At 40.3% G+C, this 11,632-nt stretch overlaps 1 protein-coding gene across 1 annotated transcript; it reads right to left on the reverse strand.

Moving 5' to 3' along the window:
- Positions 1 to 628: 628 nt before the first annotated feature.
- Positions 629 to 10,915, reverse strand: LOC132557689 (monocarboxylate transporter 9-like). Its single transcript, XM_060222207.1, has 8 exons — positions 10,726 to 10,915; positions 9,499 to 9,642; positions 8,560 to 8,952; positions 8,122 to 8,391; positions 5,336 to 5,461; positions 3,533 to 3,669; positions 1,469 to 1,600; positions 629 to 1,207 (listed from the first exon to the last, which is right to left on the reverse strand). Exons 1-8 carry the CDS (start codon positions 10,913 to 10,915, stop codon positions 629 to 631), a joined length of 1,971 nt encoding a protein of 656 aa, XP_060078190.1.
- Between the last annotated feature and the right edge of the window lie 717 nt (positions 10,916 to 11,632).

The raw sequence follows: 11,632 nt of genomic DNA on the forward strand, positions 1-11,632 counted from the left end.
CTTCTCTATCGCGCCCTTGGCCAGCATGGTCCCTACTTCCTCCTGGAGCGCCCGAGCCTTTTCTGCATCCCTTGAAGGGGAAAAGAAAATCGGCGGGGCGGCGAGGGGCGGATCTCGAAGAAGGGGGAATACCTAAACCCTCCCTGACTACCGACAAAGCCCAAGCATCTTCCGAGATCTCCTGCTACTGCGGGAGAAAAGCGGAGAGACACCTCCACCCCCCTCCCCCCCACCACACACACACGGGAAGCGCCGGGTGGGGCAGATCGAGACCCTGCCAAACCAGCGAATCGTCTGCCCACCCGGAGCATATTCCTGCGGGATAGGGACAAGAGCTTGAGATGGGAAAACAGGCGTCCACCCGACCCGGCTCTTGGTATGCCGCGGCCAAGTAGCTGAAGACCTCAGAAACCCTTCTTCTTGCACCCAGGAGGGTTCTTACCCTTCCTACCTTCCCCCTTGTTGCCCTTGAAGTGAGGCTTGGACTTGGGCTGAGCAGAAGACTGAGCAGCCGAAGACTTCGCCTCCTTCTTAGGAGGCGCTGACCCCTGCGAGGCACTGGCCTTCTAAGTCTGAAACCTCTTCACAATAAGTGCTGAGGCGACCGAGTCCTGAGTCCTCCTTCATATCATTCTGTACAGAAGAAAGCGCTCCCCCGAACAGGGTAGAGCCCGAGAAGCCTTGCTGGTTGAGGGGCTAGTTGCCCATCATGCGTGGCATAGTCGTTGACAGAAGCCTCCGACAGATCACCATCGCCGAGTTGCAGCCCAGCAAACCCGGGAGTACGGGTAGACGAAGAATTCTTTTTCAATACCTGAGCCCGGACAGTGCCCAGAGCAGAAGACACGATAGTGCCTTTTTGCAGAGACTGATCTGACTGACCGGATGCCCGAGGGGCCACCAAAGAACCTAAAAGGGTGGTGGACTCCGGAATCGACGACGCAGACGGTGGTGGGCAAACCTCCAACCCGAGAATACGGGAGACATCGGCCCGGAGGGCCCGAATCCCGGACAGAGCATGCTGAGCCTCAGCTTCAGCAGCATCGGGGCCATCTTCCCACCGAGAACTCTCCTCACCGGTAGGGTCGTCATCAGGCGACTCGGGTGGGTCAATGTCCGAGCACCCCGGAGAAAGATGAACAGCATCGTCTAACTGCCATGCCCGCGCCCTCAGAATCCATCTCCTCCTCGATTGGGACCGAAGTCTCTGTGGGAGGAACAGGGGCCACCGGAGGAGCCGACTCCAGACAGTGAGGCTCTTCCATACGGCGTTTAGACGCAGAGAGCCTAACCGCCGTGGCTGTAGACTTGGGTCTTAGACCCGAAGCCAACCCCTGGGTCCGTGCAGGAGGCGGAAGTCCTAAAGGTCCGGCAAACCTTCTTGGGACCGGCTGACAAGGCCTTCGGAGTAGCAGAACGTTGGGGGGACTCCGAACTGCTTAACCGTCTCCTAAAGGGAGAAACCAACCCCCAGGAATTCCATGAGGATTAAACCCATAGGATTAAACCCAAACCTCTGAGGGAATGGGAATGGTCCCGCGGGCTGGGATTGACCCCAGAACTGGCCAACATGGCCCGCCTGAGTCTGAGGCTGGCCACCCTATCCGCAAAAAAAGGATGGACCATCAATCCCACCAGGTGGACACCCAGACATGTACCGGCGAGGCCCGTAACTGCTGGGATACTGCTGATACCCAGAACCATCCGCAGGCTGGCCTGGGCGGCCAAGGGTTGAATGCCCGCAGGCATCCGTATACCCAGAGCCCGGGGGAAAAGGTGACCGGAACCAGCAACCTATGAGGCGGGAAGACAGACCCCGCACTAATCCCCGTAGCCACAGACAACCCTGAAAAGAAACCTGTGGCCCCAGAACCAGCACTCGAAAATACAGGTCCGGAGTCAAGGCGGCCCCTTCCAACAAACACCACCTGCCACGCCGGGATCACTGAACGATACAGTGACCGGCGGTCGGAAGTCCCTACCCATAACACAGCGCGCCTGGACAGGGGGGACCACCACCTGTTCGAGGGCGGAGCGCGACGAGACGAGAACACCCCCGGCAGGAACGCCTAAAACACCTACTGGTTCAGAACCGGAGGCGGGGGGGGGGGCTTAAAAAGCTTACTTCCCTTACCGGAAGAAGAGGACGAATCTGACCCCCGACGTAACCTGGCACTATCCATCGTCAATAAAAATCGTAACAATAAAAAACAAGGACAACGAAGTTTTCTAACAATAAAAATCTACGAACGAGAGTACAAAGACTGCGCTGCAAAATAGAAACGGTCGTACAAAACGGCCGACGATGCAGCAAGAAAACAAATTCCAACTTCACGAAAATCCGAGTGACGAGACACGTGGTCGCGCACTCGAACACGTGGAGGAAAACGCGGCCGGAAAAACGGTCAAACTAAATAAATGACAATACTTAATTTCACAATATAAGTTGGGAGATGGGTTTATAGACAACTAATAGAGTAACAATATACTCAGACAACAATAGCAGTACGAAGAGAAGGAGTAAGAAAAGCACTCAGCTCAGACACCTCCGCACTCGTCGGCAGCCATAAAGGTAGGAGGAAGGGAGATCACTCATGTTCCTGCCGTGATAGCTCATGGATCGTAGGGAGTAAATAAAATCAGACTGAGAGTAAAAAAAAAGAAAAAAGATTTCTTGTTTTGTTTTTTTTTGTTTTTTTGTTTTCATGTCGGAGTGTCTTAAAACAGAAACGTTTGGTTAAATGATGCTGTTAGATATGGTACCCTTTCTTCAATCATTTTTACTTTCTATACATAAATAGAAAAAAATGATAAGGCTATAATGAAAAACGAAAACCTTTCACTGATGGTATATTTCATAAGCGAAAATATCCTTACTCACCAAAAAAAAAACAGATAAAGATATGTTTTTTTATTAGTGAATAATTAAGTGTATCAGAAATTACAACAAAGTCTTGTCATTATTCCACAGTCATGTATTTCTTTGGTATAAAATTTAGGTATATACACTCTAACATTTGTAATGTGTAATGAAACAAGATACGAAACAACTCGAAAGGAATGGAAACGGATATCGTTGAGTCAAATATATGATGATCTCGTCATTGATGCTAAGGGACTACATTTTGATGTGAAGAACGCGACACAGGAAATCAAACATGATAAAAATAAAATGTCAAAAATGTTATGAAGAGGTACTCTATAGTTCAATAAAAGTCATACTCATCATATATCTGATCATTTCTAAAAAAAAAAAAACATCGTACCTGTACCTGTGTACATTCTGAACTATGTCATTACTTGAATTCGTTAGCAAAATACAGGTAACGGCAAACCTCGGGTAATAAAAATCCACATGCAGTGTCTAAGCTGACCACGTGAAGATTGTACGAGCATGGAAAATTGGACGATGATAACGTTTAAGATTGTGTTATTCGATATTGCTTACAAAATATATATATATCTACATATAAGTATCAATGGTAACGGTAGATTCCATACAAATGTCGGTAGAGTTATGTCCACACGTTACACTAGCGTTCTGGTATCTGCTGTGTTCCCATCTCATTACCTTCCTCAGGAGAAGACACAGCAAGCCGCCTAGTCCTACGGCAGCTCCACAGTAGTAGAAAGTGACACTGTAGTCTCCTGTGATATCTGACAGCGAGCCTAGAAACATGAATATCATGTTGTTACTAATGATAGAATTTACATCCATAATTGTAGATTGTACATTGTAGATATAACATATATACAGAATATAGAGTCTAGTATGTAATATCGACGGTATGGACAATATTGGTTCTGGATCCATACAATCAAACGTTCGTTGGATGCATATTAATGGAATGGATATACGATCAATGAAGTAATAACGACAGTACGGAAAAGTAACTTGTTAATTTTTTTATTACATACTTAGAAGACAAACTTGACAACTTTCCCGATTTTCACTCCCCAGTCCCGCCATCTGGATCAAAATTAGGATAATCTCCCGATTTTAGAGATTCTACTAGGTAGATCTTAAATAACTTTGCTACATTTGTCAAATTCGTAAGGCAGGCCACCTGGCCACATCATCAAGGCCTAGCTAAATGAGTACACATCCTAATTATCTAATTAGTGTCACCCAATTCAAGTTAATCCTCGCTGACCGCTACTCTTGGGACACAGATGAACACTGATTGTTCCCTATCTAATTAAGAGTAGATCATTGGTCAGGACTCAGGACAGGACCCAGGTAGATGGTCAGTTAAGAAGAATATTCCAATATGTCGTAGATGTGTGGCATACATCGTTGCGAATGGTAACATACACAATATTGAACTTGTGAAACTGGAAATGTACTCTTTGTTTCTGTGGCTATAAATTCAAGTCTCCATTTACTGATAATTTAACTAGAAATACGTGTAGTTATGACTAAACATCAACCATGTGTGTTTTGCACGTAGTGAATATACGTGATTATAAAGGTCATTTTATTTTTAGATTTATCGAAATACAACCCGACCCTGTCTTAATCAGTATATCTAATGCATAAATCTTAAACATCAGAGAATGACGAGTGGTGAGCCCCGGACAACAAGTAGATGTATACGGGTATGTAAGTGACAAAACGTGGGTTTTCCCCGGACACTTCAATTTCCTCCCACAATAAGACGCCTAGCGCGCTTACATTCGGGCCAACAAGAGTGATAAGAATAAGTTGGAATGGCTTGTTTCGCAATTGTTGAAAAATAAATCAAGTTGATATGTATCTATACACGTGACAAGTCTGTACTGACTAGGTCTCAGGTGTTACAAATACAACATACATATTTCTTTATAAAACGAAAAAGGAGAGTAATACATAAGAAATGTTCCTAAAATCTGACAGTACAAGATTTTAGAAATGATTCACTGCTGAGACAAAAAGAAACGTCCACATAATGTCTACAGATATAGTGTATGTGTAATTTGAGTCTGTAAGCTAAGGCTGTGCACGTGTGGCATGAGAAAATAGAACACGTTTTCGCGTGTAGAAAACTATTTCGTCTGTCGCTATTAGATATGACGTAATGAGGAGATTCACTTAAATGTGCTTATATACAGTTATATATAGTCAGGAAATTAATAAACCCTATCCCACATTTCTAAATACACAAAATGTTGACCACCCGTGGTATCCGATTTGTATTAAAACACTAATAACACGATGATTGTGATTCATCGGTCTTGTTTACAGAACTTCAGGTGATTATCGACTATTTCTGTCTGGACATTTCATTGAAGGTATCAATATGTTGTTACAAAGAGTAGATGGTTATTAACATTCAACGTTAGAATGAGATTTAACCTGCTATAGGAGATCCAAATAACATCGCTATACCAATCCATAAGTTGAGGAGACCAAAGGCATTCGGGAGATTCTCCATACCCTTTAACTCCACCGTAATGACTGCGTTCAGTGTTGAAAATGTTCCTGGAATAAAAATCAGTATTGCGATGTTTTATGACCATTAGATAGAACTGACTTACACAGAATTGATACTTATAACTTTAAAGGTTATTCCTGAACTTGACTTCGTATCAAAGTGTGCAATCTCTATTATTTTTATAGCTGCTGGTGATATATTCGAATTCAATCATTCAAGTATTAAATCCGTTTATTTGACCATCTAGTATTAAGCATATTTTTTTGTGTTTATGTTTGGATAGAAAAATGTTCTAGGTCTAGGGTAATTTACATGATTAAACATCTAATTCATTTATTGCAAATTTTGATTATAAATTGCCAGTTGTTTTTTCGAGATCAAAAGACAAGCTGAAATATTTGCTCTCGGGTTCTTAAAATCTGCGGAAGTTGTCCACCAAGAAAGAATTCTTGAATTTGAAATCTGTAGTTAGTAGTGACAATTCATGCGGAATTAAGCTGAAATGTATCCAAGACTTCTACAGTTATACTTAGGAGAAGAACCTTTTCTACCAGTAAATGTTGAAATCGTTGACACTTTAATCAGAATCACACCATTAACTAATGGTAGTCAACATGTGAAATTTTATCTAAACGTCATGAGAATCGCACCTTTTAAGGTTGTAAGAACAACTTTAGGTAACGAAGTAAGAACACAAAAGACAAAGGTATGAAGTTGGAATAAATTTCATAGTGAATGATGTGTTACTTACGGACAAATATTAAAGGAATACATTCTTAAGTTATGTTGATGAATTTTCTCCTGGTGAGTATCAGCTAAACAGCTTTCCACTGACCTTGTAAAAATATTTCCGATACAAATCGTCAAATAAATACATATCAATGACTAATACGTAAACTTGGATGTGCTGTTAGCAAAAGAACGGGAAAGACCTTCAATGAGGATGATAGCTATTTACATTTCAAAATCATGGACACTGAGCAGTGGATTGATGCATTTAATTGCTATATGTCTGCTTATATACCAGCTCATCCCGTCTGTACTCCATCTTTGTTAAAATATATGCACATTGTACGTTTAGAAGTGAAGGGGTTGAAGGCTCGAGTTGACAAGAATATGATGAGCAATCCGCTTAAAAATGGCAAGAGATAACAGTAAACTGTACATCATGGCATGACATCAAGATACTGTATTTTGGGTAAGGTAGAGGGTAGAGGGTGGGATATGGATAAATTCAGCATTGAAACGGGTTCAGTGTTTTTTTATAGAAATAGTCGCAAATGTAAAAAAAATGTATAGATGCACGACGGATAAAGTGGATCGTAACAGACCGTCTGGACCTGTAAATGCTTAAATATGCTGTATTTTAGGGAGAGAAAATTGGGTAGGGGGTAAATGGTAAAGTGTAGTGGGTATAGGGTATAAGTTAGAGGGTAAAGTGTAGTGGGTATAGGGTATAGGTCAGAGGGTAAAGTGTAGATGATAGAGGGTACTAGCATAAGGGTCAATGGTTGTAGTGCTTGCTTCCTGGGGGAATTTGCATTTATTCCAAAGCAAGGCTGGGTAGCTGGAGAGAGTGTGGAATTATATCAGACATAATCTTTCTTTAACTGGTTCCAGTCATGATGACCTTTAATAGTAGTTCAGAATTAGCTATAAGAATACATAGATAGCAAAGCTCTAGTCATTAACAAGAAATCATCTAGAAATGTCGGAGTTATGCATCTGTTGAGATCCTATCTCTTGAAGTTCATGCTTCTCAATATTCAGTCTAAGGCATTGCATATTGAAAGAAAGGTTAGTTGTATTGCTGATGCCATCTTTCGTCAGCAATGGCAACGATACGGGCTGTTATACCAAGAGCAGCCTCGACACCTTCATAGATAACACAGATTTTTCTGCAAATTCTTTCCTGAATTCATCTTCACCGGATACAAATACCAAACAAGTTTACGATATGGGCGTGAAGAGCTTCAATACCTTCAGCAGAATTTTAATTATGAGGTTGTCTGGCCTCTCACTCTACAGCATTTAACTGAATTCATTGAACATCAAACAGCGAAATCTTTGCAGTTTCCAGTTACCAATGTAAACTTAAGAGTAGACATAACTCAATCACTTATTGTGAAGAAAATGCTTGTACAAATGTCCAGATTAACTAAATATTCTGACTCCCGTTTTTCGATGCCATTTAACTCTCGAATAAAATCAAATCATCTTAGGAAGTGGTGTTGATTTGAACGTTCTATAAAATGAGGTTTTCTTTGTGGTAGGTTACAGAAGGCCTTGCATTACTTTTTAACTGCTAGTAAACATGTTTCTCTTCCTTTTGGTGAAAACTGACACCTAACACATTTTAAAACTTGAATGCTTAATAAGGTGAACTTCTGTTCCCAGAGTTAATCTTTTTTCGTCTTGAAGCCAAGACCACCAAAACCCAATTGCAATTAAAATATCTATCCATATTTTAACTAATTGTCTTTTATTTGGTAAATATATATCCATATCAGTGAGTTATTAGCTTTTTTATATTTGAATGTGGTTTTATATCAATTACAAGTTATGAGCGTTCAACTAAAGCAGCTATGTGGTTTAAGGTATGACAAAGGGTCTTTCGAAATAGTACCTTTATGTTATCATTTGCACTCTCCTTACACCACAAGATAAAAAAGATAAATATGAAAATTACATGTTTCACCAAACATACCTGTAACTACCCCAAAGGTAATAGAGTAGGCAGCCAAGATACTGAAGATACGAAAATATGGCACAAAACAAGTGACCACTCCACCAATCACAAGCACCACACTATTGATGAGTATACAGTCCGCCCATGATTGGTCGGACACTTTACCAATCAAAACCTTCGACACAGTGTTGGAGATGCCAATTAAAGATATAAGAAGGGCTCCCTCACTGGCTGACATCTTTGAGTCATGAGCAAATATTGGAAGAAAATTGAAAGGAATGAAAAACCCTGTAACAGAATCATTTACATGTTCAATATCGCATATCTAGAAAACCTGAAGTAGCTCATTATTTACACTTACCATTTCAATTGCTGCTTTCATGTCGTATGTATATATATGATTTGGTAAGTTTGAGATATATTCTTCTTGTTTAGGAATAATTGTGCAAAACTTACCGATAGAAACCAGAAAACACGATCCTGAGAATAAGATAAAAGTAGGACTTGTAAGAACAGGGCAGCCTAATAAATCAGTGATGATATTGCATATGGTCTTCCTTCTCGGGTTCTCTTTCAAATCGCTTTGGCTGTCACTATCTTCTTTACAATGCGATCCATGCGGACGGAAAAAGGACGAAAAGACAACACCATTGAGAAGAATTCCTGATAAAAGCCACGTGGCTCCTTTCCAGCCGTATGTCTCAACAAGTACCACAGATAACGGGGGAACAGCGAAGGCTCCTATCCCCGACCCACACACCGCTAGCCCAGTGGCGAATGCTCGGCGTTTATCAAAGTAATAACTGATAATGACAATGGAGGGAGTAAACACCAGCCCGAATCCCACGCCTACAAATACATTAAAATTATAAACTTTCTCAAGCTGACAGAAATTATACGAATTTCCGACTTTAACGAAATAAATAATAGTCCGAAAGTGTTATCGCCTCGCTTTAAAAGTGAAAGTTATGGCCGAACAAGGGTACTTTGATAGATATGTAAATGTGACATGTTTATCATTTCTAATTCTGAGACACTTAAATGCAGTTGTCCATAATCGATCTTTAATAAAAATTACACGCTTGAGTGATTTCAAAGTTAAGTCTTTATAGTTGGCACGATCAACTGTGTTCACTATTGTTTTGGAAGCTATTTATGTCCCTCTCGGACCCCAGCCCTCTGTTATTCAGAATATCTCGAAAATCTTGTAACGAATTTCGGATATAACGAATCATTTCCTCTGGTCCCATGGAATTCGTTATAATCAAGTTTTCTTTTATAACGAAACTATGATCAACCAAAGTCACTCAATAACCAAACTTAATTAACATCACGTTGAAATAACAAGTATAGAACAAGACTCTAAAATTGTTTAAATGACTGGTAATTACATACCTACAACTACTCCGTATAACAGAATCATGACGTCGAGATCTGGTGAGAACGTTGACAGGAACAGTCCAACACTGGACAATATCGTTCCAAATATCGCGACGTTACGACAGTTGGACTTCTTTATTGCAGCCCCAGCAAAGGGACCTAATCAATGGAGAGAATTATACAAAGGTTTTATTCTTTCTATCTAAATAAATACATTAAGTATGTAATTGAAACAGGCAGAGTCTTTTTGACTACATATATATCAGTCAGTTTTTATTGCTTGCTTCATGCTTCATTCCGATGGTTTTTGTATCAATTTAAACATCTAAACAGACTAAATTTAATCATATTCTATTATACGCATACAATACCATAAGCAATATCATTCTTGCTAAATATCGTTTTCGTTTACAGAAAGTGACGAAGGTTCAAGAGTCTTTAACCAGACAACATGCTAATAGAAAACCAAATCTACTCGTGTCTTGACTTGGTGGAATTCTGTTTATCTCTATCTTTTTTACAACGAAACAAACATGGACACCTTTCCACCAATCTGTATGATAAACCTGATGATTTCAATTTCCCTATTGTGAATTATTCATTTCTGGATAGACACACTCCTGCATCCCCACCCTATGGTGTTTTTGTAACAGAGGTAATTTTTCGTCGCAATGCCTCCGCTAGGAATCGAACCCGGGAACCCTGGCTAATTACTAGTCTGACGCTCAACCAAACGAGCTAAAGAGAAGTTCTCTTTAGCTCAATTGGGCTCAGGTGTCCCGGGTTTGATTCCAAGAGGAGGCACTCAGATGAAAAATGACCTCTGTTACATTTACATGTCGCAGTTGATTCAGCATTCAAGGGTTAGTTCCAAAAATGTCACGACTGTGCAAGAGGTCGTCAGCTGACGTACAAATGCGTAACACATGGTTTCAAATGATGCCGGTTGATGAAAATTATAATGAAGTTTTACGGTCGTCATAGTGATATCATTGAGAAATATTCTATTTCTTTGCGCGATATGAAACCAGATTATTTGATGCTCTTTAGTTTGGCTGTTGGTTCCGCTGTTGTATACCTTGTTCTCGTTTGAGCACGCGACATTAGATACGTTGTCTGACCAAGGTAAACATGTTCTCGCCGATGAAGTAGAAGACACTTACTCTGTACTGATTAAATAGTGCGTTAGTTTTATCAAATTTGAGTTTGGATTATGATTATGTTGATATGTTGGTAATTTACCTAGAAGAAAAGTAGTTCCATTTACAACTGAACTAATCAGTTGTGTTTTTCCGTTACTGCCTCCGAAATAGCTCAGAAAATCCGGGAAGAACACTCCGAAGGAGAAACAAATTCCATCGATGAGAAAGTTGAGGATAAGGGCCGAGAATGCAACAACCCAGCCCCATCCACCATCAGGGGGTACGGACATTGTTTCTTGTGTATGACTGGTTGACGTGATCCTTGGGACATGAAGTTACAATGTCAGCTTCAATCATCAATATGGTCGTGTTTAAAGCTGCATATATCTAAACGTTTATTTTATTTAGAATTAAAACACGTTGTATAAGGGCAATGTTACTGACTTGAATCACTCTCTGCAAATCTGAAAAAAAAAATGTAATGATAGCATCCATATCAAAGTTATTAAAACAACTGTATACTTTCTTGAATAAGACATATTATAACTTTTAATATGGCAATGTCATCATCCGCACAGGTTATAAATACAGTAAATCTGATATACACACGTGATATAAGGAGAAAATTCTGCTTTGGAATATTCTTTAAATTGAGGTTGTTACATCAGCATTAGCAATGAGATATTGGACATTTGAATGTGGCTTTATATTAATGACAAATTATAAGCATGTGAATAAATGTAACAAATTAATATTCCAATGGCGGCATCACCCTGTTAATAAACAAATGTAAGCTTATAGGGCAAATATAATGCAGTAATTTAATACTAATATTATTAAACAGAAGTTATCATAACATATCCGGTCAAGAACATGAAAAATTATTTAAATAATGATACGGTATGAATCAAGCACGGAATTACATGTTACATGTTTGTAAAGACCTTGTCATAGTACAGTAAAACCCCACTTACTCGAACCCGCATTCCTCGAATGCCCCGTATTCA

Source organism: Ylistrum balloti, unplaced genomic scaffold, assembly GCF_031769215.1.
Source record: "Ylistrum balloti isolate Yb309-2 unplaced genomic scaffold, AGI_CSIRO_Ybal_v1 Utg370706, whole genome shotgun sequence".
Taxonomy (NCBI): Eukaryota; Metazoa; Mollusca; class Bivalvia; order Pectinida; family Pectinidae; genus Ylistrum; species Ylistrum balloti.

Excerpts from the sequence above, each read along its gene's own strand:
- LOC132557689 (XM_060222207.1), bottom strand. The coding sequence starts at position 10,915 with ATGTCCGTACCCCCTGATGGTGGATGGGGCTGGGTTGTTGCATTCTCG. Across the intron at positions 8,392-8,559 it reads GTGTTTTCTGGTTTCTATCG|GGTTTTTCATTCCTTTCAAT; the intron begins GTAAGTTTTGCA and ends ATTCTGTTACAG. Across the intron at positions 5,462-8,121 it reads TACCTTTGGGGTAGTTACAG|GAACATTTTCAACACTGAAC; the intron begins GTATGTTTGGTG and ends TTTTTATTCCAG.